Source organism: Phycodurus eques, chromosome 7 (genome assembly GCF_024500275.1).
Source record: "Phycodurus eques isolate BA_2022a chromosome 7, UOR_Pequ_1.1, whole genome shotgun sequence".
Classification (NCBI taxonomy): Eukaryota; Metazoa; Chordata; class Actinopteri; order Syngnathiformes; family Syngnathidae; genus Phycodurus; species Phycodurus eques.
The window spans coordinates 11507257-11531837 of NC_084531.1; the positions used below are offsets into that span (position 1 = coordinate 11507257).

A 24581-nucleotide genomic window follows, 5' to 3' on the forward strand; every position below is an offset into this window, starting at 1 on the left:
AAGGAGTCCGAGCTGGTGTGCGAGGTCGAGAAGTTCCAACTAGATAAAGTCGGGCTCACCTCCACGCACAACTTCGGCTCTGGTACCAGTCCTCTTGAGAGGGGTTGGACTCTCTTCCACTCTGGAGTTGGCCACTGTGAGAGGCACCAAGCAGGTGAGGGTATACTTATTGCCTCCCCATCTCGGCACTTGTACATTGGAGTTCACCCTAGTGGAAAAGAGGGGAGCCTCTCTTCACCTTCGGGTGGGGGGACGGATCCTCACTGTTTGTGTGATGCACCAAACAGCATTTCAGAGTACCCACCCTTTTTAAAGTCCTTGGACTGCATCGTTCTGCTGGGGGACTTCAATCCTCACATGGGCAATTACAGTGAGACCTGGAAGGGCGTGACTGGGAGGAACGGCCCCTCCTGATCAGAACCAGACTGGTGTTCTGTTATTGGACTTGTGTGCTCATCACGGATTGTCCATAACGAACACCCTGTTCAAGCATAAGGGTCCCCGCCTACAGAAGCTAGCTCTAAGAGCGTGGAATGTCACCTCTCTGGCAGGGAAGGAGCCCGAGCTGGTGTGTGAGGTCGAGAAGTTCGGTCGTATCAGGTACCGAACCCCCTGATACGGGCTGTTCAGTCCCTGTACGACCAGTTTCAGAGATTGGTTCGCATTGCCGGCAGTAAGTCGGACTCGTTTCCGGTGAGGATTGGACTCCGCCCTTTGTCACCGATTCTGTTCATAACTTTTATGGACAGAATTTATCGACGCAGCCGAGGCGTAGAGGGGATCCGGTTTGGTGGCCTCAGAATTGCATCTTTGCTTTTTACAGATGATGTGGTTCTGTTGGCTTCATCGAGCCGTGATCTCCAACTCTCACTGGAGCGGTTCGCAGCAGATTGTGAAGGGCTGGGATGAGAATCAGCACCTCCAAATCTGAGACCATAGTCCTCAATCGGAAAAGGGTTGTGTGCCCTCTCAGTTTGGGGATGAGATCCTTCCCCAAGTGGAGGAGTTCAATTATCTTGGGGTCTTGTTCACGAGTGAGGGAAGAATGGAACGGGAGATCGACCCGACCTTGGATAAGCGGTAGAAAATGGATGGATGGATGGTAAAACAAGTTTAGCTAAGCGTTGCTCATTACTTAAGATTTTTTCCTTCTTGTATTATGAGTGTGTCAGGTAAGGTTAGCAATCAATATGTGCATTTCATTTCGTAAAACCATTTCTTTGGATGGTATGGAAAACAACGATTTGTCGTCCAATGCTCACTATAATGTACTAGATGTATGCGAAGGCATCTTGCTGATTGGCCAGTTGAGTATTTCTATAAGTCATTTGGCATTGCACTTGCTTTGAAAGACGTGATACTGGCAAAGTCGCCAGAACTTCATCAGTGAAATAAATATCCTACTAGAGAACACCGATACTGAGGAACACAACGTATAATAGCCCCCCCCCTCAACTCAGCCCATTCATCCATCCATTTTCTGTACCGTTTCTCCTCACTCGGGTCGCGGACGTGCTGTAGCCTTATCCCAGCTATATTCGGGCGAGAGGCAGGGTACACCCTGAACTGGTCGCCAGTCGGTCGGAGGGCACATATAAACAAACAACCATTCGCACTCGCATTCACACCTACGGGCAAGTTAGAGTCTACAATTAACCAACCACGCATGTTTTCGGGATGTGGGAGGAAACCAGAATACCCGGAGAAAACCCACGCAGGAATGGGGAGAACATGCAAACTCCACACAGGCGAGGCCGGGATTTGAATCCCGGTCCTCAGAACTGTGAGGCAGATGTGCTAACCAGTCATTCACCGTACCGCCTAACTCGGCCCAATTAAACCCAATTAAAGTGGCTGAAAATTGTTACTCTAAATTTATCGGGTAAATTCTCTAGGTTGCTTTTTTTCAGTGTGGGGCTGCCGTGGCCGCCGGGAACATAGTGTCATAGTTTCACTTTTGCTCATACAACTTGAGCATTTTCCAGTGCTGGACTGGTCCAGCAATATTATAGATCACTAAAGTAGGTGAGAAACTCGAGAAGATTGTTAATGTTAACAGCCTTGCATTTATGTCTAGTGGCATTATTGCGGACACAACTTCAGAGTTTTCCGGTATCTGCCCAGTCCAGCAATATTCGAGACCACAAATGTAGGGGAGAAATTCAGGAAGTATCTGGTGGGATACATTGTGGTTGTAGTTTAACAGTATTTCTATTGCAGTACATTGCGCCCCAACCACAATGATAAAGACGTATCGTGGAGTGTGTCACGGAAAGCAACATTATTATCTTTGTAAAGGGACATTTTTAGATACAGCACTTTTGTTGGTATTTGTGCAAGTGGAGCTGATGTTGTGGCTGGTGGGTGAATGTGGAATGAAAAAAGGGGGAACGAAGAAATGCAAGATGGTTGAAAGTATCTGTGGCAGTCATTCTTAGTTTATATTCGGAGACACATTTTGCGTCACAGTGGTTGTTGTGCACAAGTGTAATGTATTCTTGAATAACAAGGAAATTCCAACCATATCATGGGTAGATTAGGTACAGCGCAGCAATCTTCTTTCAGCCCAGTGTCATCAAGTGCTTTGGGGTGTGCCCCAGCCTGCCTTCAGTAATAGCCACTCGAGTACTTCCTGCATGCTGTTTTTAGGTCCTAATGATGTCATAGCACTATACTGGAAATGTTGAGATCATGACTTTTCCTCCAGAATGTTCAGATTGGGTCGTGCCTATGGATAATTTACGGTTTCCACATTAAGACCCTACATTGTCACTGAGGCTGCATTCACATCAGACATTGCAAAATGCCCCACCATTTGATCAAGTCCCAGTTACATACAGATGCTACAACATAGACTAAAATTCTACTTTTACGAAGCTAAAAATGTCCAGATTGGGCATTAATTCAACAATATGTTTATTGTTGTGGTTGGAGTTTGCAGTTGCATAGAACTGCAGTGCATTAATTTGAAAACATTCTAAAATATTTTGATTATCTAATTACCAACATGAGAGGGGCAAAATAATATAAACACCTGTAGTGCACTTCTACACCATTGCAAAATAAAAACAAATAATCATCATGTTGATTTCATATTAAGATAATGACTTGAGAAAATATGTGACATATTACAAGTAAAGATGTGTTGCGCTATTCTTCGGCCAACTGAGGAAATGAAAGTCCTACTTAATGTTTTGTGATGGCATAACAACCAGGCACCTGGTTATGTGGCAGTGTGGATCTCATGGCTGGAACACAGGACAATCACTTGTAACCTTGTGACCCTCGAGGTGGGAACAACACTAATATTGAAACAAAATAAAATGAGATTAAACATCCATCCATCCATTTTCCAAGCCGCTTCTCCTCACTTGGGTCGCGGGCGTGCTGGAGCCTATCCCAGCTGTCATCGGGCAGGAGGCGGGGTACACCCTGAACTGGTTGCCAGCCAATCGCAGGGCACATAGAAACAAACAACCATTCGCACTCACATTCACACCTACGGGCAATTTAGAGTCTCCAATTCATGCATGTTTTGGGGATGTGGGAGGAAACCGGAGTGCCTGGAGAAAACCCACGCAGGCACGGGGAGAACATGCAAACTCCACACAGGCGGGGCCGGGGATTGAACCCGGGTCCTCAGACCTATGAGACTGACGCTCTAACCACCGTGCCGCCTGAGATTAAACAAATAAATAATATACAGCGGTTATTTGAATATAGTTTGTTCCGTGACCATGCTTGTATCTCAGATCATCTTTCCACTTTGGGATGAAAGGAAATGCTATTAATCCATTCCAGCCCCACATTGTCCTCCCTCTGGTGTGCGTTCGTTGGCCACCATTATGATATAGTGATAGGTACGGCAGTTCTTTTGAGTGTACTGAATCATTCGAATCATCCATCCATCCATCCATTTTCTGAGCCGCTTCTCCTCACTAGGGTCGCGGGCGCATTCGAATCAGTTCTTTAAAAATATCTGTTCACCAAATTGGTCAGTTCTTTTTCATAAAGTCATTCAAGTCCTTCCTCATTCAGTTCATGATCCATCCCTGAGGTTCACGTTCACTCAACACGCTCACCGAAGGACTATGCGTTGTTGTCACGTATTGTAAACTAGGAAAGGCAGCAAGATTAAAACAATAATAATAATAATAAATTGTTAATTTAAGCTAAATTATCACCTACCTATCTCTCCCTCAGCAAGCTTTGGTTGTGACTCATAAACATGCGTGCAGCGAGCTCAGCTACCGAATATCCTTCCGCGTCCCCTGAATGTCCAGCTAGGCTCTCGCCGGCCGGCGTGACTGTTCTGGATTCCACTGCGGTGGACAGCATCGCTGGCATCAGCCCCCGCCAGCCGAGCTTCCTGCTCACTCACCTTACTGTTATTGTCATCTGATTAGTGGAAAGCATCTTTGAGTGTTTTGTGAAGTGCTTTATAAGTTTAATGTATTATTATTATTATTATTATTATTATTAAATAAAAAAGGCTTTAATAATCGCATTAGAGACACATAGGAAATGTTATATATGTGTATGTATATCCATTTATTATTAATTTACATTTATTTTAAATATGTGTGCTTGTTTTCATGTGATTGACTGACTCAACATTAGCCGTTAGCTTGAAGAAACGGCTGCTAGTGAAAGCTATCCCCGCGAGGACGTCAGGACTTGCGATTAAAATCACTCATGAGTATGTTCACTGCGTAGTACGCCGTTCCTTGCGCAAACGAATCACTCATCGTACTAGTACATCACTCCTTCGCGGATCACAAACGAACGAGTCACTCTTCAGTTCCTCAATATACCAGTTCACTGAACGAATCACTCAGTTCACTTAAATCCCTCTCCCACCTGCACGGCGCTGCCTGACGCTGGCTGCTCATTGGTCATTTGCCGAAGTGAGTGACAACCCTGGTGAATTGCAGATCATATGGTAGTACTTTAAATGAAGTCCCGCCCCCTCCTGTATGCTGGCTGCTCAGTGGTCATTCGCCGAAGATTCAGAAGTGAGTGACAGAACGCTTCAGTAGTTCCGTTTCCGTTCCCAGCCGACTCGCTTGCCTCACGACGGCGACCAAGGTAAAAGAACGAATCATTTCATAAACTGATTCAGTTCGGTTTGTTCACTAAGAAGGTCCGTTCTTCTGAACGAAACGACACTATTATGATGCAGACACACACGAAGAGAACACACACTAACTGACTAGATAAGCTGCAGTAATGTGAGTTGATTTTAGCAGAGGATAGATAATATGCCTGTGAGTATAATTATATTGTGTACATGTGTTGCTGCACTATTTGTGATCACATATCCTTTGCTTAAAGGGTTATAATGCTGCAACATCGATGCTATTCGTTAGCCTAAGGCATTTTCAATTGTGTGTTAGCATTAAGCTAGCAGACTTTCCGAAGTCAACTTTATGCATTTTTTTTAAATTATTTTTTAGTTTGAGAGTAGATTTTAACTGGGACTGGCAGTGAACAGATTGAAGCCTCTTATTCTAATTGTTCACTACCTGTCAAATTTCTGCTTGTTGGGAAGTGAGTTGAGTTGAGTTTGCTTCAACCATCTATGGTCAGCCAAGTGACAGCTCGTATCTCGAAAAACCCGTAGGTCGGGTCACTCGTAAGCAGTGGTGGGTAAAGTAGCCAAATATCGTACTCAAGTAAGAGTACTGTTACTTTAGAATAATATGACTCAAATAAAAGTAAAAAGTAGTCCTCCAAATCTTTGTTGAGTAAGAGTAAGAAAGTCCTCAAGAGTAACTCATGAGTAACTTCCTGCTTAAAAAAAATAAACAAAAAATCATAGCATGAAAGTCAAATAAAATTTAAACATAATAATATATGGGAATCCACACATACCTGCCACTGGTTCAATTTTAAACTGTCCAAAAACCAAGAGCACATGCATTAAGCCGTACAGAAACAATATTTGCTTTATTCACTTAAATGACTGAATGAAGAAGCTGTTTGCTGACCAGACTTATTGATTGTGTGTGCGTGTGTGTGTGTGTGTGTGTGTGTCTGTGTGTACGTGTGAGAGAGAGAAACATCTGCAACTTACCGCAAGGTGTTTTCTCAAGTTAGAAGTGTGCTGAAATATCTAAGTTTGAGCAATCAAAATTTAAGAGCTGGATGACAAAGCTGTTGTTTTCAGTCTGTAAAGTAAACACTCACGCGGCTGTTTTTCCCCCTAAAATGTGTTACTTTAATTGGCCCACAAAGGGTTTGTGTGCGGTCATGTCACTGCCTTGTGCCGTCTGATTGGTGAATTGGAGTAAAATGACACTAGTGATCACTTTGGATTGGAGCAACGGCTCTCTATGCTATATAAAGTCTAAAAACCGATTGCGCACTTACTAATGGATAGTCAAGTAAAGTAGCGAGCGGCATGTCAATCATTGTAACGGAGTAAAAGTATCGATACTTCATAAATACTCAAGTAAAAGTAAAAAGTATGGTTCATTCAAACTACACTCACAAGTGTAATTTATTCAAAATGTTACTTGAGTAAATGTAACAGGATATGAAGTGCATTCCTTCCCACCTCTGCTCGAAAGTCAAGGTACCACTGTATATATTAGAAAATATATTAATAAAAAATACAATCTCCACTCCACTGTATTGACTTCTTTTCATTAGTGTTTATTATATAGATTTTACAGGTGTACCTAATGAAGTGTCCATTGAAGCTACTGTACTTCTCTGGAGTTCTTCCGCAAGCATAACAAAATGTTTGTGGGTTTCCGCCATCCATTTTTTTTTACATCGCATCAAGGCTCTACACATATTTAATTTCTTTTTTGTTGTGTGTTTGGCAGCAAGAAAAGCCCAAGCTGATTGATCCACTCGACTATGAGGCTGTCATCTCAGAACTGGGAGCAGAGCTCAAGCAAGACCCTCTAAGAGAGCTGCTGCTGTTTCCTGACAATGATTTCACAGTAAGTGTACGTGCCTGTGTGTGTGTGTGTGTGTGTATGTGTGTGGTTAATCCAGTCAGAGCAGAAGGATCTTTGCCAACTCAGATGACTAGATTTCAGAGAACATAGGGAATTCCCTTGTAGAACATGCAGGCACAAACATTCATTTGAAGAGACTGGGAATATGTTTGACGAAGTGTTCATATGCAAGGAAGCAGAAATTAACTGCATCTTATAATCATTTACTTTATAATCATTAATTTATTTTCTACTGGTGGATTATGGTCATGAATCTAAATGTGAAGAATGTTTCAAGAAAAGTTTGCTCATCTTGTGCATCCTCTTCACAAAGATGTTGCCATGGTAATGTTTCGCTTTACTCTCCTCTTATCCCTGCAGGTATCCACAGTGCCCCAAGAGAGACGCACTCTCAGGTCAGCTGTTCCTGAGGGCGCAGAGCTCCAGGTGGAATGTCTGCTGGTCAGACAGGTCAGATGCTATTTTCCTTCCATCCATTTTCTTCCGCTTATCTGAAGTTAGCTTTACCAGGGAAGCCCAGACTTCCCTCTCCCCAGCCACTTCATCCAGACTTCCCTCTCCCCAGCCACTTCATCCAGCTCTTCCGAGGGGATCCCGAGGCGTTCCCAGCCCAGCCGAGAGACGTAATCTCTCCAGCATGTCGTGGCTCGTCCAGTTTTTCTGGCTGGTATAATAACTCGTGGTTGAGCAACTAGCGATTTAGCGTTTTTGTCGTCGACCACAGTAAAATGAAAGTCGATGATGATGTTATTTTTTCAGTACTGTATGGCAACGAGGCGGCACGGTGGACGACTGGTTAGCACATGTGCCTCTGAGGACCGGGGTTCCAATCCTGGCCCCGCCTGTGTGCCGTTTGCATGTTCTCCACGTGCCTGCGTGGGTTTTCTCCGGGTACGCCGGTTTCCTCCCACATCCCAAAAATGTGACCAGTTCGGATTCTGATTCTGATCCCGCCTCTCCCCCGAAGATAGCTAGGATAGGCTCCAGCCCGCCCGCAACCCTAGTGAGGATAAGTGGTCCGGCAAATGGATGGATGGATGTATGGCAGTCCCCAACCCTTTTTGCATGGACCAGTTTCATGTAAAGACATATTTCAACAAACAGGCATACAAACAAATAAAAACAAATGTTTAAAATTACAACTCACCATTACGCTAATTGAAGTTGTTAGTGGGAGTCCTGTGCACGTTTCTATTAAAAAATGGCGAGTCTTGTGGTCCATAGCATAGTGTGTTGTAAGATAGGACATTGTAGGCAGGCACCAAAAAGTTAGGCGTTTCATAGTTTCACTGTTTCTCTTTCACTTATGTTTTTTATTTTATTTGAGAATAGACTTGCTACTGGTATGAGTTTTGGTAAAATATTTGCACATAGTAGCATTGCAGCATCTATACAGCCATAAACACTGACGTCAGTGTCGTAAGGCGATAAGTGTTACGAATTTGGTGTGTGTAGTATGAAACCACTTGTATGATAAAAAAAAGTTCTTGTGAGCGCACAGTGGTTGTCTGTGCATTATTAGACATAACAATATGGCTACAAAGATGGAGTTTCACTTTGCGCCGTTGCCATCGTTCCTCGTTGCCAGTCACAAGGTATTGCTGGTATGCCTCTTTCAAGACTAGTGTCAATCAGAATAGAGGAAGCTAGCGAGGCTAAATGCAGCTTATTTTTGTACTCTCTGACCTGCGCAGATGTATCAAGACTGTGACGCTTTGTTGACTGCAAATTTTCAAGTTATAGTTTGACGACGGCAGCAGATGGGCAAGTCAAAAGTCCTCTTTACATTGGCTTATTATAAGACACGTTGCCCCCCCCCCCCCCCCCAAAAAAAAAAAAACGTGATTAGTTGACTTCGAGCGTTAAATGTCGATGCCGAGTTGTAAATTGGACTAGTCGACTAATATGTTCAAACCTTAGTAGTAACAGAACCCCATCATAAACTGAGTACCCCTTGTAATTTAATACAGTAACAAGATATTAGTAGCTGTAATAAGACTCAGTTGCACCTTCCTTATTCGGGATTCGCTATTCACAAATTACATCCCAGCATTTTAACACGTTTGGTGTGACATCATAACATTTGTAAGCAATTTATTTTTAAGGGTAATATTCTAAGTTGCATTCTAAAAAGTGTTTTGTGATCATAGTTTGTGGTACATTTACGGTTTAAATTATTAATATAGGAAAATGTGAAAATGTTAAGGCGGGATTCACTATTTGCAGCAGGGCTTGGTCCTTATCGGTTGACGGCGTAACCTGTACATATGTATACATTTCATCTGCATCAGGTTAAGAAATTCCTATGAATTCTACTTCATCTCCTTCCTCTCCACCAGGCCTGCAAGTATTACAACTCAGATTTGAACGTGGTTCAGTTCAAGTATGACGACTATGCTGGAGACTACCGCCTCCTGCCAAGGTAATAACGCAGTGAACATTAACCTGAAATGTCATTAGGCGATGATGCAGAACAAGGTGACCATGGGTGTTGAGTGAAAAAAGGAGGCACAGAGTGGAAGGACAAAGAAATGTTTCATTGGTATAAGGCTGTTGGTTCTGAGATGGGACTGATCCAAAACAGTCCAGTGATTCAAACCACAAAAATGTCCTCCTCCTATCCCAAGGGTTACACTGTCGGTTCACATGACCTCTGAACTAACCGGAAGTGGATTTAAAGCAGATTAAGACAGATGTTAATGCCTTTAGTAAGTTTATTGCCAGAACCAAAGCCATCAATCTGTCCACACTAATGGGTTAAAAAAAAAAAAAAAAAAAAAAAAAATCTCTCCATATCAAATATAGTTAAATCTCAGGCCTTTAAAGTGCATGCCAAAGCAACAGTAGGTGCTGTAACCAGTATGTCTGCAGCGCTTTAGAAAGTCTAAAAAATCTTCAAAAGAATATGTTTAAAAATACACTGGATCTTAAAAGGTCATACAAATGCCACATTGTTTTCCAGTGGTATTGAACCAGTTGATTTTTTTTTTTTTTTTTTTTTAATATATGTATATAATTAAGTAAATCTGTAATTTTGTTTAGTATAGACAAGTTAGATTAAGGAAGTTTCACTGATAAATTCCGGCACATGCAAGCTATAATCAAGTGTTTTCATATTTATATATAGTGTCTCAAAAATCTGCGATTGGGTGGTGACCAGTTCAGGGTGTACCCCGCCTCTCGCCCAGAGTCACCTGGGATAGGCTCCACACACTCGGGACCCTAGTGAGGATAAGCGGTATGGAAAATGGATGGATGGTGTCTCAAAAATATTATATCACTTAAGGTTTTGTGATGTAATATTAAGCCCATACATACAGTCTATATGTCACTCCTATGATTTAATGACTGAGGGGGTCTTTAATTTGAATGAAGTGGCCTTTGAAATAGGCTAGAAATAGTTTTAAATGTGACTTCGTCAGACCTGCAGATACCATGTATAATAACCCCAAACCTCAAGGCTATTTTAGTCAAATTAGACTACAGGGTAAGAAATTCCTGGAAAAGGCGCAATAGCGACAATGGTGAATCGACAAAAAAATATTGATTGGGAATAGATAATGATAGAATAAGTAAAAATCCCCCCCCCCCCCCCCCCAAAACAACAAAATAAACACATACACTGGTGTCATAGAAAGGAAACAAGCAAAATAAATGATGGCAACAATTGAGCGATTGTTCATTATGATCTTTTATGACCATTTGGGGGGAAAACTACTTTGTTACTACAGTCTTCACTAAGTCAGCTTTACAACAAAAAAGCAAAACAAAACAAAAAACAGTATTCAGGAAGCTAAAACAAACTGTGTGGACAAAAAGCAAAAATGTATAGAAAAAATATACAGCTGTGCAAGCACAGCATTGAATCAAACACACAATATCCTTTTCGAGCTAAATGAAATGGAGTGTAAACCATTGGACAGCAGGAATATGTAGCTACTGTATGCATGTGGTGGTTACTGCTAAATTTTGACTGTAGCAACGTCCATCTGCCAATCAGGAAACATTCCTGTGTCAGTCCGCAATCGCCACAATTGTTCCGACTGCAGCGGTTATTTTCGACAGCTTTTACCGCCATGTGACCTTTAGCAAAGTGTCTTTCCGGCAGTGGTGCTATGAGTTGCAAGTCTGCTAGACATTTCATCCTCACACACATAGCAAGCCAACAGAGGAGGGCTTATCTATTGTTGACTCTGTGGAGCCAGAGTCACTCATAGAGGATTAACTGAATAATCTCTTTGCATACTTTTATCATCAGAATTCCACATCCTCCTCAATATTGTCTCCTTTCCCTGTTCTAGGAAATTATACAAAGCAGAGAAGCTGCCATCTCATTCTTTTGAGATTGACTATGAAGACATGGACAAGGATGAGGTTGGTAATGGCCTTTTCAGAGTTAATGCATTAAAGTGGTAGAAACATCCTGGCCTTATGATGCTCAAATCAGTTTATCCTGAAGCTGTGAAGCTGGTAAAATATACTCCGATGGATCAGTGAGCTCATCGTTTACGCCCATCATTTGACAAATTGCCCAGTCGAGGATGTCTCCTTCTCTTCTATCGATCTCCAGAATGAGAGGTTGTACTTTATGTGTGGGCGTGTTTGTCTTTTGCAGGACACCACCTCCCTGTCCTCATCCAAAGGTGGAGGAGGGGGAGGCGGAGGAGGGGGAGGAATCGGTGTCTTTAGGTCGGGCTGGCTTTACAAGGGCAACTTTAACAGCACCGTCAACAATAGCATCACTGTGCGGGTGAGGACACACACTTTGCAAACACGTTTTTTTCATCTTTTTGTTGTCAAGCATCCCTGTCAAGCAGTTGTTGCCTTCCTATTAGTACTCCGTGAAAAAAACTACTCAAGTAAAGAGTAACTGGTAAATATTTGTATTTATTTATTTAGTTATTTATTTTAATCTGAGCATTAACATCGAATTAAATAAAAAAATTAAAATATATGGGAGTCCACACAATTTTGTAGGATGCATTTTTTCAGAAAAAAACCCATTATTACCAACATTTCTGTTCAGTTTTCGGGGAGTCTGGGATGGATTAATGGTATTTCGGTTGATTTCAGATGGGAAAGATGCTTTGAGATACGTGTTTTGATTGACAAGCGTGGTCACAGAACAAATTAAGCTCTTAGTTCAAGGCACCACTGTATTAATAGTTTAAACTATAAAAATAAAACAAGCTATAATCCAAAAACACTTGTATTTCTGATTTAGATCCTTCTGACATGTAATTGATAGAAATTGCTTGTCATTGCACAGTCATTCAAGAGGAGATATTTTCAGTTGACCCAGTTGACGGACAACTCCTACATCATGAACTTCTACAAAGACGAGAAGATCTCCAAGGAACCTAAAGGGTGCATCTTCCTCGATTCATGTACTGGTGTGGTGCAGGTATGCTCCAAACCTTACTAATTTGATCAATAATGTGATGGGTATGTATGACATATCACCAAATGATCCACATAGAATAACCGCTTGAGGAAGTACGCCTTTGAGCTGAAGATGAATGAGGTCACATACTTCGTGCTGGCCGCGGAGAGTGAACAGGACATGGAGGAGTGGATTAGCACCTTGACGCGCATCTTGCAGATCACGCCGCACGATGGCCCGACTCCGGACCGCAAAAGTCTGGACCTGTCCGACCATCGCCAGGGTTAGAATTATAAATACTGATGTCTTACTCTCAGCCCTCATGAGTCACGGTTCTTTTAGCCTGTAAATTAAGATGTGAGCGTACATCATTATGTTCAGCATGAAAGAAATGCTGCATGTACATAATTAATCTGTAACAGACATTTGACTGCTTTATAGTCCGATGTGCCACATTCAGTCTTATAGATTCCTTAGTTTTATATACTTTTTTTCTGGTCAGTGTGCTGCTGGAGCTGTTATACAGTATTAAAATGCTTCACAAGGTGTTGTTTGTTATTCCTCCAGATCTGTTCGACATGTCGTTGAGCGACGGTTGTTTGCAGGAGAACGAAGTTGCGACGGAAAACGGCATTAATCCTGAACTAGCTAAGGTTGAGTCTTCTTTTTCCCCCCAGACAATAGCACTCGTTTTGTCTCTGTCATGCCCAGAAGAGACATTTTAGGACCGAAAATATATTGTATTGTAGTATTCTGTTCGAAATTTGAATTGATAGCTATGGAGGAATATTAGGGCTTCACTGAAAATAAAAACTAGATATACAATTATTATAAAATAATGAATAATGTTAGGAGAAGAAAGACTAGTTTCATCATGATGTTAAAGTAATTTGAACTTTTTTTCCTGAAAATGTGCCTATATTACAATTTTTCTTTTCTTCTTAATACTACAGCTATATTCCCATTACATAGTGACTTGCAAATGTTTTTGTGTAACATTACTATTTTTTTCTCATAATGCAGTACACAGAACCCCCGCTATTCACGGGGAATAGGGACCCAGCGTCCCAATGATCTGAGAAGCTGTTGTGTGAGGCTTTTTGCTTTTTACCCATGGCAAACAGGCCCTCTGTGAGGTGAGGGACCAGACTAAGCACGCTGAATGACCCCTTATGATAAGTACAAATATTGGACCGCGTTTTCCCTCGCCCCGACATGGCTCACCGGGGTCCCCTTCTGGAGCCAGGCCCAGAGGTTGGGGCACAATGGCGAGCGCCTGGTGGCCTGGCCGGGCCCAAAAAGACAACATGTGTCCCTCTTCCCATGTAGGAGGGGCCAAGGGGGTCGGATGCTGTTTGAGCTGGGCGGCAGCCGAAGTTGGGGCCCTTGGCAGTCCAATGCTCAGCTGCAGAAGCTGGCTCTGGGGACGTGGAACGTCACCTCTCTGGCAGGGAAAGAGCCCGAGCTGATGTGCGAGGTGGAGAAATTCCAACTGGATATAGTCGGGCTCGTCTCAACACCCTGCTTGGGCTCTGGCACCAGTCTTCTCGAAAGGTCTTCTCTTCGAATCTGGAGTTGCCCACGGTGAGAGGCTATGAGCAGGTGTGGGCGTACTTATTGTCGTCCCGCTCGGTGCCTGTACATTAAGGTTCACCCCAGTGGATGAGAGGGTAGCCTCCCTCCACCTTTGGGTGGGGAGCCGGGTCCTGACTGTTGTCTGTGCCTATGCGGCAAACAGCAGCTCAGAGTACCCACCCTTCTTGGAGTCCTTGGAGGGGGTGCTGAAGAGCACCCCTGCTGTGGACTCCCTCGTTCTGCTGGGGGACGTCACCACTTACGTGGGCAATGACAGTGAGACCTGAAAGGGCGAAATGGGGAATAACTGCCCCCCCCCGATCAGAACATGAACAGTGTTCTGTTGTTGGACTTCTGTGCTCTTCACGGATCGTCCATAACGAACACCATGTTCAGACATGATGGTGTCCATTTGTGCACTTGGCACCAGGACACCCTAGGCCGCAGTTCGATGATCGACTTTGTGGTCATGTCATCGAACATTGAATCTGAGTGGACCATCTTCCGTGCCTCCATTGTTGAGGCGGCCAACCGAAGCTGTGGTCGTAAGGTGGTCGGTACCTGTTGTGGCGGAAATCCCCGAACCCATTGGTTGACACCAGCGGTAAGGGAAAGAGCCCTATCGAGCCTTTTTGGCCTGTGGGACGGCGGAGGCAGCTGATGGGTTCTGGCTAGCCAAGCGGAATACGGCTTTTGTGGTCGCTGAGGAAAAAACTTCGGTGAGGCCATGGAGAGCGACCTCCAGACAGCTTCGAGGAAATTCTAGTCCACCTATAGGCCTCTCATGAAGGGGAAGCAGTGCACCATCAATACTGTGTATAGTGGGGATGGGGCGCTGCCGACATAAACTCTGGACGTTGTGAGTCGGTGGGCCGAAAACTTTAAAGACCTCCTCAATTCTACCGACACCCCTTCCCAGGAGGAAACAGAGTATGGGGGCTCCGAGGCAAGTGCTCCTATCTCCGGGCTTGAAGTCACCGAGGTGGTTAAAAAGCTCCTAGGTGACAGGGCCCAGGGGATGGATGAGATCCACCCTGAGATTCTTAAAGATATGGATGTTGTGGGGCTGTTCTGGTTGACACGCCTCTGCGACATCACGTGGACATCGGGGACATTGCGTCTGGATTAACAGCCTCCCTGATAAGGTCTATTCAGGGGTTCTGGAGAGGAGGGTCCATCTGGAAGTCGATTCTCTGATTCAGGAGGAGCAGTGTGGTGTTTGTCCTGGCTGTGGACCAGCGGACCAGCTCTACACCCTCAGAAGTGTCCTCGAGGGTGCATGGGAGTTCCCCCAGCCAGTCTACAAGTGTTTTGTGGACCTGGAGAAGGCGTTCGACCATGTCCCTCGGGGAGTACTGTGGCGGGTGCTCTGGAAAAAAGGGGTACCGGACCCCTTCATATGGGCTGTTCGGTCCCTGTATGACCGGTGTCAGAGTTTGATCCGCATTGCCGTCAATAAGTTAAATACGTTTCCAATAACCCCAGCAACCCTTTGTCAACAATTCTGTTCATTACCTTTATGGACAGAATTTCAAGGTACAGCCGAGGTGTTGAGGGGGTCCTGTTTGGTGGCCTCAGAATTGCTTCTCTGCTTTTCGCAGATAATGTGGTTCTGATGGCTTCATCAAGCCGTGACCTTCTACACTCGCTTAAGCAGTTCACAGCAGAATGCGGGATGGGATGAAAATCCAAATCTGAGGCACCAGAAAAGGGTGGAGTGCCCTCTCCAGGTCGGGGAAGTCCTGCACCAAGTGGAGTAGTTCAAGTATCAAGGTCTTGTTCACGAGTTAGGAAAGAATGGTCCAGGAGATCGACAGGCGGATCGGTGCAGCATCTGCAGTCATGCAGACTCTCTATCAGTCTGTCGTGGTGAAGAAAGGTAAAGCTCTCTCTTTACCGGTCGATCTATGTCGTGACAGAAAGATGGATGGATGGATGGATGAAAAAAAACATCTGTGAATAGGTGAATCCGCAGGTGCCAAACCGCAAGTATGCAGGGGACCACTATACTCTGACTTTGTTCTCATTATATTACAACCATTTTGTTAGAAAAATGGTACTTGATTCACATAACGTTGCAACTTTTTTCTCATAACCATACTGTATTATTCCCCTTACTAAACATGTCTTATAAAAATACCATCTATAAAAATGTTTTGCTTAATACTATGACTTTATTCCAAATAAAATAAAATAGTTTAAAAATGTTTTTTTATTTTCCCAACATTATGACTTTTTTTCTTGCAGTATTATCTCTTCTTAAATTTCAGTGTGGCCCTAATACTTCATTGATGTCTTCCAACAATTTGATGATCGACTAAAGGGTTCAAGTTATTATTTTTATCAGCTGCAATTATTACATAGTACTGTATACCAAAAAGGAAAAAGAGATTTCAGCCTTCTAATTTTGAAAATAATTATTGTAGTCTCCATTGGTACTTTTAGCTGTGGTCAAACAAGACAGCTGAATACTGCATATAGTCTTGGTGTTTATGCAACAATGGTTGCATGAACTCAACTTTATCTCCTCACAACCTTCAGTGAACAACCCACCAATAAGGATAGGAAATGAAGTCATGACAAATAATATCACCAATCATCCCCAAATTATTGCTTCAATCTCGACTAATTGCTACGTCTGTGGAATCATCATAATTGTTTCTATTTTTACGTAAAGCTCTCTTGGCAATAAAATCCTCATCATGCAGATTTTAGAAGCACGTCTGTTTCGAGTGTACACAAGCCATGTGGTTTTTGGTTTTCTGTCGTATAATTATCATTTGTCGTCTCCTCTTGTGCAGTACATCTCGGAGACGGATGAAGGAATTCGTTGCGCCCGCAGGGAGGAGAGGTTGAATCTCTTCTCGCTTGACCCTGACACTCCTGTATGTATTGTGGTGCCTGTCGCTATACACCTGTGCTATTAATGTACTGTATTCCCATTATTGACGATAGCTACACGAATTGCATGCGTAAGTCTCAAGTCATAGCTTTATATACTACAACACTAGCTTCACCTACAGAAATGCATTATGTTTGATGAGCTGTTTGGATGCCCTGCGATTGGCTGGCGACCAGGTCAGTGTGTACCCGGCCTCTCGCCCAGAGTCAGCTGGGCTTAGGCTCCACAACGCCCGCAACCCTAGTGAGGATAAGTGGTACAGAAAATGGATGGATGGATGGAGCCGTTTGGAAATTGTGATCCTCAGTCTAACACAACAATGGATAGCAGGGGTACCTAATGTAATGCCCAGTAAGTAATCTGCAATCTGTCAACCACAGGTCCTGAGGAGCCCGCGAGCGGAGCATTCATTAAGTGAAAACTCCACAGTGCGTCCTTTTGAGGAGAAACTAGGCAGAAGGTTCATGGTGACATGTCGATCACTCAACTTCATGCTGCAGGGCTGCATCATTGAAAATGAAACAGGACCCGTCACAAATGTAAGGAACTGGAACTCTTTAGACATTTTTTTTTATTCTACTTCATCATTCAATAATGACAAAATCAATTACTGATTTTTTTTTTGTTTTTTTGGGGATTTTTTTTGTCTCGAATATTTCACCAGATCGAACCTTTCTTCGTGTCGCTATCACTGTTGGATATTCGAGATGGCAGGAAGGTTTCTGCTGACTTCCACGTGGACCTCAACCACGAGGCAGTGCGTCAGATGTTCGGCGGGATTGCCTCTGGAGCCCAGGAGAACGGCATGTGCGCTGCTGGGGAGAAGAAGTCAGGAGACCTTTATCCGAGCACGGACCTGGAACACTGGCTGTGCTTTCCCAAACAGGTATCAACCAGAATGTAGCCCTCACAGTAACTGTTCACACATAAGCAGAAATTAATGCCATGCCTTTGCAGGCAATATTCTCTGTGACTAACCCTCACACGGACATAGTGATGGTGGCCAGGGTAGAGAAGGTGCTCATGGGGAATATTGCTTGTGGGACCGAGCCGTACATTAAAAACACAGACTCCGGCAAGGTCAGGAAGTGCTTTTTTATTTGGAAAAATTGCATTATTTTCAGCTTTTCTGAAACTGTATACTCAATTCTCATGTCCACATACAACCCCAATTCCAATGAAGTGGGGACGTTGTTAAACATAAATAAAAACAGAATACAATGATATGCAAATCATGTTCAACCTGTATTGAATTGAATACACTACAAAGACAAAATATTTAATGATATTTAATCACGTGTTTGGAACATCCCACAGATGAACAGGCTAATTGGGAACAGGTGGGTGCCATGATTGGGTATAAAAGGAGCTTCCCTGAATTGCTCAGTTATTCACAAGCAAAGATGGGGTGAGGTTCACCTCTTTGTGAACAAGTGCGTGAGAAAATAGTCGAACAGTTTAAGGACAATGTTCCTCAACGTACAATTGCAAGGAATTTAGGGATTTCGTCATCTACGGTCCATAATATCATCAAAAGGGTCAGAGAATCTGGAGAAATCACTGCATGTAAGCGACAAGGCCGAAAACCAACATTGAATGCCCGTGACCTTCGATCCCTCAGGCGGCACTGCATCAATAACCGACATCAATGTGTAAAGGATATCACCACATGGGCTCAGGAACACTTCAGAAAACCAATGTCAGTAAATAAAGTTTGGCGCTACATTCATAAGTGCAACTTGAAACTCTACTATGCAAAGCAAAATCCATTTATCAACAACACCCAGAAACGCTGTTGGCTTCGCTGGGCCCGAGCTCATCTAAGATGGACAGGTGCAAAGTGGAAAAGTGTTGTGTGGTCGGACGAGTGCAAATTTCAAATTGTTTTTGGAAATTGTGGACGTCGTGTCCTCCAGGCCAAAGAGGAAAAGAACCATCCGGACAGTTCTGGATGAAAAGTTCAAAAGCCTCTGTGATGGTATGGGGCTGTGTTTGTGCCAATGGCATGGGTAACTTACACATCTGTGAAGGCACCATTAATGCTGAAAGGTACATACAGGTTTTGGAGAAACATATGCTGCCATCCATCGAGCATCTTTTTCATGGACACCCCTGCTTAGTTCAGCAAGACAATGCCAAACCACATTCAGCACATGTTACAACAGCGGGGGTTGGTAGTAAAAGAGTGCGGGTAGTAGACTGGCCTGTCTGCAGTCCAGACCTGTCTCCCATTGAAAATGTGTGGCGCATTATGAAGCGTAAAATACAGCAACGGAGACTCTGGACTGTTGAACAGGTGAAGCTGTACATAAAGCAAGAATGGGAAAGAATTCCACCAACAAAGCTTCAACAATTAGTGTTTCCTCGGTTCCCAAACCTTTATTGAATGTTGTTAAAAGAAAAGGAGATGTAACACAATGGTAAACATGACCTGTCCCAGCTTTTTTGGAACTAAGCACGTTCCAAAAAGCCTAAGTTAATGACTATTTGCTAAACACCATATAGGTTTATCAGTTTGAACATTAAATATATTGTCTTTGTAGTGTATTCAATTAAATATAGGTTGAACATTATTTGCAAATCATTGTATTCTGTTTTTATTTACGTTTAACACAATGTCACAACTTCATTGGAATTGGGGTTGTAGATGATCAGCTACAACCTGCTAATACATCTTCATATGATCATGTCTACAGATTGTCCAAAAGATAATAAAATCAAACAAACAGTTCTGTGGAAAACTGGGGAAGTACCGAATGCCATTCGCGTGGTCCGTCAGGTTAGTACTATCCATGAACACTTGATATTTCTATGTACAGTGCTCCCTCAACTTAGAAGTGACCCGAATTGTGAGTTTTTTGGAGACACAAACCCTTGCTTGGCTGTTTTTTGTCCTGACTCATGAGCAAAAAATGTAGTTACGAGCACTAAATAGTGGCAGAGAGGTTCACAACAAGCAGCAGATAGTGAATTCAAGAAAATGTTGGCTTTAAAATGTTTATAGCCATTCCCAGTTGAAGTTTAATATAAAACAAATAATTAATGTTGCGTATTTACCCAAATCACATAACATTATGAAAGTCCACTAGCCTAATGCTAACAAAACTTCCATCCATGTTGCAATACTTGTAACCATTTAAGGGACAGATATTTGTAAACAAAGTGTGCAGCAATACATGTAGACAGACAATGTATTATACTCATAGGCATATATTCTTTATCCAAGGTGTGGACACGAGAAGGAGCACAAAGTTAATGGGCATTGAAGCATGAAATCATGATGCAACTCTTTTTTTAATTATGTTTTCACTGTATCTTTTTATAAAATGCAGTACAGTAGAGTGATATTTTTCTTCAGGAAAGATAATTTGAGATCCAAGTGTTTTGAGTTATGAGATTCATCACAGAACAAGTCAAACTTATAAGTCAAGGCACCACTGTACTGTATTAAAACAGGATTTATCCTAGCATACTGGAATTGTATCATCGATCCATGTCCATCAGGTCACTTTTCAAAGACAACCAGGGGGCGCTCGACCGAGATTCTCGTTTTTCACCGCTCTTCAAACAGGAGAGTAACAAGATTTCCACAGAAGACCTGATCAAGCTTGTTTCAGAGTACAGAAGGTAACCATTACAGTCAGTCATCTCCAAGACAACATGACATCTTACAGCATGTTCATCCAATCAGGGCGGAGAAGACCAGCAAGCTGCAGACCATTCCCGGGACTCTGGACATCACAGTAGACTATGTTCCCCTGGAGCTTCCAAGTATGCTTGACTAATTTAGACCACTTTTCCTCTTTTCTGTGCTTCCCTTTCTTCATTAGTTTCTTTTTTTGTTGTTGGTGCTTCTAGACTGCGTGACGTCCTCCTACATCCCCGTAAAACCCTTTGAGGACCTGAGCAAACAGCAGCCCACGGTCGAAGTGGAGGAGTTCATCCAGGATACCACCAAGTTCACTCAGCCATACCGCGTCTACAGAAACCACGTCTACGTTTACCCTAAGCATCTCAAATACGATAGCCAGAAGAGCTTCGCCAAGGTAAAGCAGTTATCATCACTCTAGTCATCTGTCAAGACCCAACCCTTGGAGTTCTCTTCTCATTGTGATGGAGGAAATGTTGTTTCTTTTACAAATAAACAGCTGAGTTTTACTCTTTAAGTGATCACCAAGTACAATCATTCAAATCTTCCCAATCTCATTTGTGCCATATAGATGATTATTCACCATGATCTTTTCTGGTTAGTAGGATGCTGTAGTCGGTTTTATCACAAACTTAGCAGTTTTTAGAAGTCCTTCTTTTTTATTATTATTTTTTTCAATGTATTTTTTTTTTTTTTTTGCTTCACTGAGGTTGTTAATGTAAAACTTTTTAAACTCGTTCATTGCTGTAGACATTTCAATTTGTCAACTGGAATCTGTTTACGATGAAAAATGTTTTCATCGGGTAGGGTCTCACCCAGCTTGTCTGTGAAATTCAGATTCGTAAACAACAGTAATGATGGACGGATCCCTGTAGATGGTGGTATTGCATCGCTTTAGAAGATTAGGATTTGAATGTCGTCTTGTCACATTGATTATGAGGGAGGGAAATATATATATATATATATATATATATATATATATATATATATATATATATATATATATATATATATATATATATATATATATATATATATATATATATATATATACACACATACACACACACACACACACACACACAGACGGTGGGTACGGAAAGTATTCAGACCCCCTTACATTTTACACTCTTTTTTTATATTCAGCCATTTACTAAAATCATTTAAGTTATTTTTTTCCCACATTAATGTACACACAGCACCCCATATTGACAGAATAAATACGGAATTGTGAAATTTTTTGCAAATATATTAAAAAGGAAAACTGAAATATAACACAGCCATAAGTATTCAGATCCTTTGCTCAGTATTTAGGAGAAGCACCCTTTTGAGCTAATACAGCCATGGATCTTTTTGAGAATGATGCAACAGGTTTTTCACACCTGGATTTGTGGATCCTCTGCCATTCCTCTTTGCAGATCCTGTCCAGTTCTTTCAGGTTGGATGGTGAATGTTGGTGGACAGCCATTTTCAGGTCTTTCCAGAGATGCTCAATTGGGTTTAAGTCAGGGCTCTGGCTGAGTCATTCAAAAACAGTCAGAGAGTTGTTCTGAAGCCACTCCTTTGTTATTTTAGCTGTGTGCTTAGGGTCATTGTCTTGTTGGAAGGTGAATCTTCGGCCCAGTCTGAGGAGATTTTCATCCAGGATATCCCTGTACTTGGCCGCATTAATAGTTTCTTCGATTGTCTCTCTGTCCCTGCTGCTGAAAAACACCCCCAGAGCATGATGCTGCCACCACCATGCTAAACTGTTGGGACTGTATTGGACAGGTGATGAGCAGTGCCTGGTTTTCTCCACACATGCCACTTAGAATTAAGGCCACCAATTTCTATCTTGGTCGCATCAGACCAGAGAATCTTATTTCTCACCATCTTGGAATCCTTCAGGTGTTTTTTTTAGCAAACTCCATGCACTGAGGAGAGGCTTCTGTCGGGCCACTCTGCCATAAAGCCCCGACTGGTGGAGGGCTGCAGTGATGATTGACTTTCTAGAACTTTCTCCTATCTCCCGACTGCATCTGTGGAGCTCAGCCACAGTGATCTTTGGGTTCTTCTTTATCTCTCTCACCAAGGCTCTGCTCCCCCGATTGCTCAGTTTGGCCGGACGGCCAGCTCTAGTAGGGTTCTGATCGTCCCAAACGTCTTCCATTTGAGGATTATGGAGGCCACTATGCTCTCAGGAACCTTAAGTGCAGAATCAGAATCACCTTTATTTGCCAAGTATGTCCAAAAAACACACAAGGAATTTGTCTCCGGTAGTTGGAGCCGCTCTAGTACGACAGCAGACAGTCTATTGACAGAGAACACTTTTGAGACATAAAGACATTGACAAAAAACAGTCACTGAGCAATAACGGGTTAATAGTTATCTGGTAATGCTGGTAAAAAAAACATTTGGTTTTGTTTTAGACAATTGTGCAAAAGATGCAGAGTCCTCTAGCCCTTAGAGCAGTTCGAATGACTAATATTGCAATAGTCCGGTGCAATGACCATTGTGCAAAGGGCGCCGAGACTTCAAGGAGTGTATGCAGTTTAAAGTGACGAGTAGTGCGATAATCTGGGACAATGCTGATTGTGCAAATGTTGCAGATACTCCTCAATCAGTGGGCAAATTGAGCAGATGCTACTCTGGCGTGAGTGGCCAGTATTGGTGAACAACAGATATGCAAATAGTGCAGCATGGCGAGACTACTACAGTGAGTGCACGAGTAATATATAATTGGCCCGACAGAAATGTGACAACGAACTCAAGTCCAAAATTGCCAACATGTTGTAATGGAATTGTAGGTTAGGAATGTTTTTGTAACCTTGGCCAGATCTGTGCCTTGCCACAATTCTGACTCAGCTCTACAGACAGTTCCTTTGACCTTATGATTCTCATTTGCTCGGATATGCACTTTGAACTGGAAGGTCTTATATAGACAGGGGTGTAGCTTTCCTAATCAAGTCCAATCAGTATAATCAAACACAGCTGGACTGCAATGAAGGTGTCGAACCATCTCAAGGATGATCAGAAGAAATGGACAGCACCCGAGTTACATATGAGTATCACAGCAAAGGGTCAAAATACTTATGGCTGTGTGAGATTTCAGTTTTTCTTTTTTAATAAATCAGCAAAAATCTCAACAATTAGGTTTTGTTTTTTTCTGTCAATATGGGGTTATGAGGACCTGGGTTCAAATCCGGCCTCGTCTAGGTGGAGTTTGCATGTTCTCCCCATGCCTGCATGGGTTTTCTCCAGCTACTCCGGTTTCCTCCCAGATCCCCAAAACATGCATGGTAGGTTAATTGAAGACTCAAAATTGCCCGTAGGTGTGAATGTGAGTGTGAATGGTTGGTTGTTTATATGTGCCCTGCGATTGGCTGGCGACTAGTTCAGGGCGTCTCGTCCAGAGACAGCTGGTATAGGCTCCAGCACGGAAAACGCCATGTAAAAAAGCTACTCTTGGGCCATACAGTGAATTAGCATTTCTTCGTTGTGTATTGATAAGAATAAAGAATTTTGCCATCAAAAGCCCTATATTAGTCTCGTTTTTGTTGTTTTTTAGTTTGATGTGACACAAAAGCAAAGAATGCTAGAATCAAAGTTATGTTTCTTTTCACAAAAAGCTTGTTTTTTTGATCAGACTGATATTTTTAGTGAAACCAACCCATGTTCTACTGCTGATTACTAAAGAACGGAAAAAGCTAAAAGCAATGTTTTTTGCTGGTAAAAAAAGAGAGTCGAGTCTACTCTTTCTTTTAGTAGATTTGGTGCATTTGTTGTCACAGAACACAATATTTTGTGTGTCTTGAAAGATCAGTCAAAATGGCAGCTGGCAATAGGGGGAACTGGCATTGGATGGCAGGCACTGCATGATTTAAACAGAGCAACAACTTTGTCATGACCATGGAATATACACAGGGATCTCATTTGATGTGCGTCCCACGTCTTAGTTGCACAAAAATTAGGGACTCATAAAGTACAATCAATCTGCGTCTTCAGACACATGGTTTAGTACTCTGGCGTGGTGCTGTTAATCCAGCGTAGGATTTTTTTGGGGGACAAGACGAGACTCTAGAGTGGGACTAATTTGGGCGCATATGCGCATATTGAAGAGTG

The 24581-nt window shown here is 42.7% G+C and overlaps 1 protein-coding gene across 3 annotated transcripts in view; it reads left to right on the top strand.

Annotated features, from left to right (window-relative positions):
• The window catches only part of dock10 (dedicator of cytokinesis 10), an 88167-nt gene that overhangs the window by 10007 nt on the left and 53579 nt on the right, over positions 1-24581 (top strand). For all 3 annotated transcript variants that reach the window (XM_061682549.1, XM_061682550.1, XM_061682551.1), the window contains exons 2-17: positions 6834-6953; positions 7332-7421; positions 9311-9393; positions 11273-11345; positions 11587-11721; positions 12241-12375; positions 12451-12637; positions 12922-13007; positions 16731-16814; positions 17212-17370; positions 17496-17717; positions 17789-17911; positions 19528-19610; positions 20336-20458; positions 20523-20602; positions 20690-20877. In XM_061682549.1, the coding sequence (XP_061538533.1) occupies positions 6834-6953; positions 7332-7421; positions 9311-9393; positions 11273-11345; positions 11587-11721; positions 12241-12375; positions 12451-12637; positions 12922-13007; positions 16731-16814; positions 17212-17370; positions 17496-17717; positions 17789-17911; positions 19528-19610; positions 20336-20458; positions 20523-20602; positions 20690-20877 (1971 nt within the window). The remainder of the gene's footprint in view (positions 1-6833; positions 6954-7331; positions 7422-9310; positions 9394-11272; positions 11346-11586; positions 11722-12240; positions 12376-12450; positions 12638-12921; positions 13008-16730; positions 16815-17211; positions 17371-17495; positions 17718-17788; positions 17912-19527; positions 19611-20335; positions 20459-20522; positions 20603-20689; positions 20878-24581) is intronic.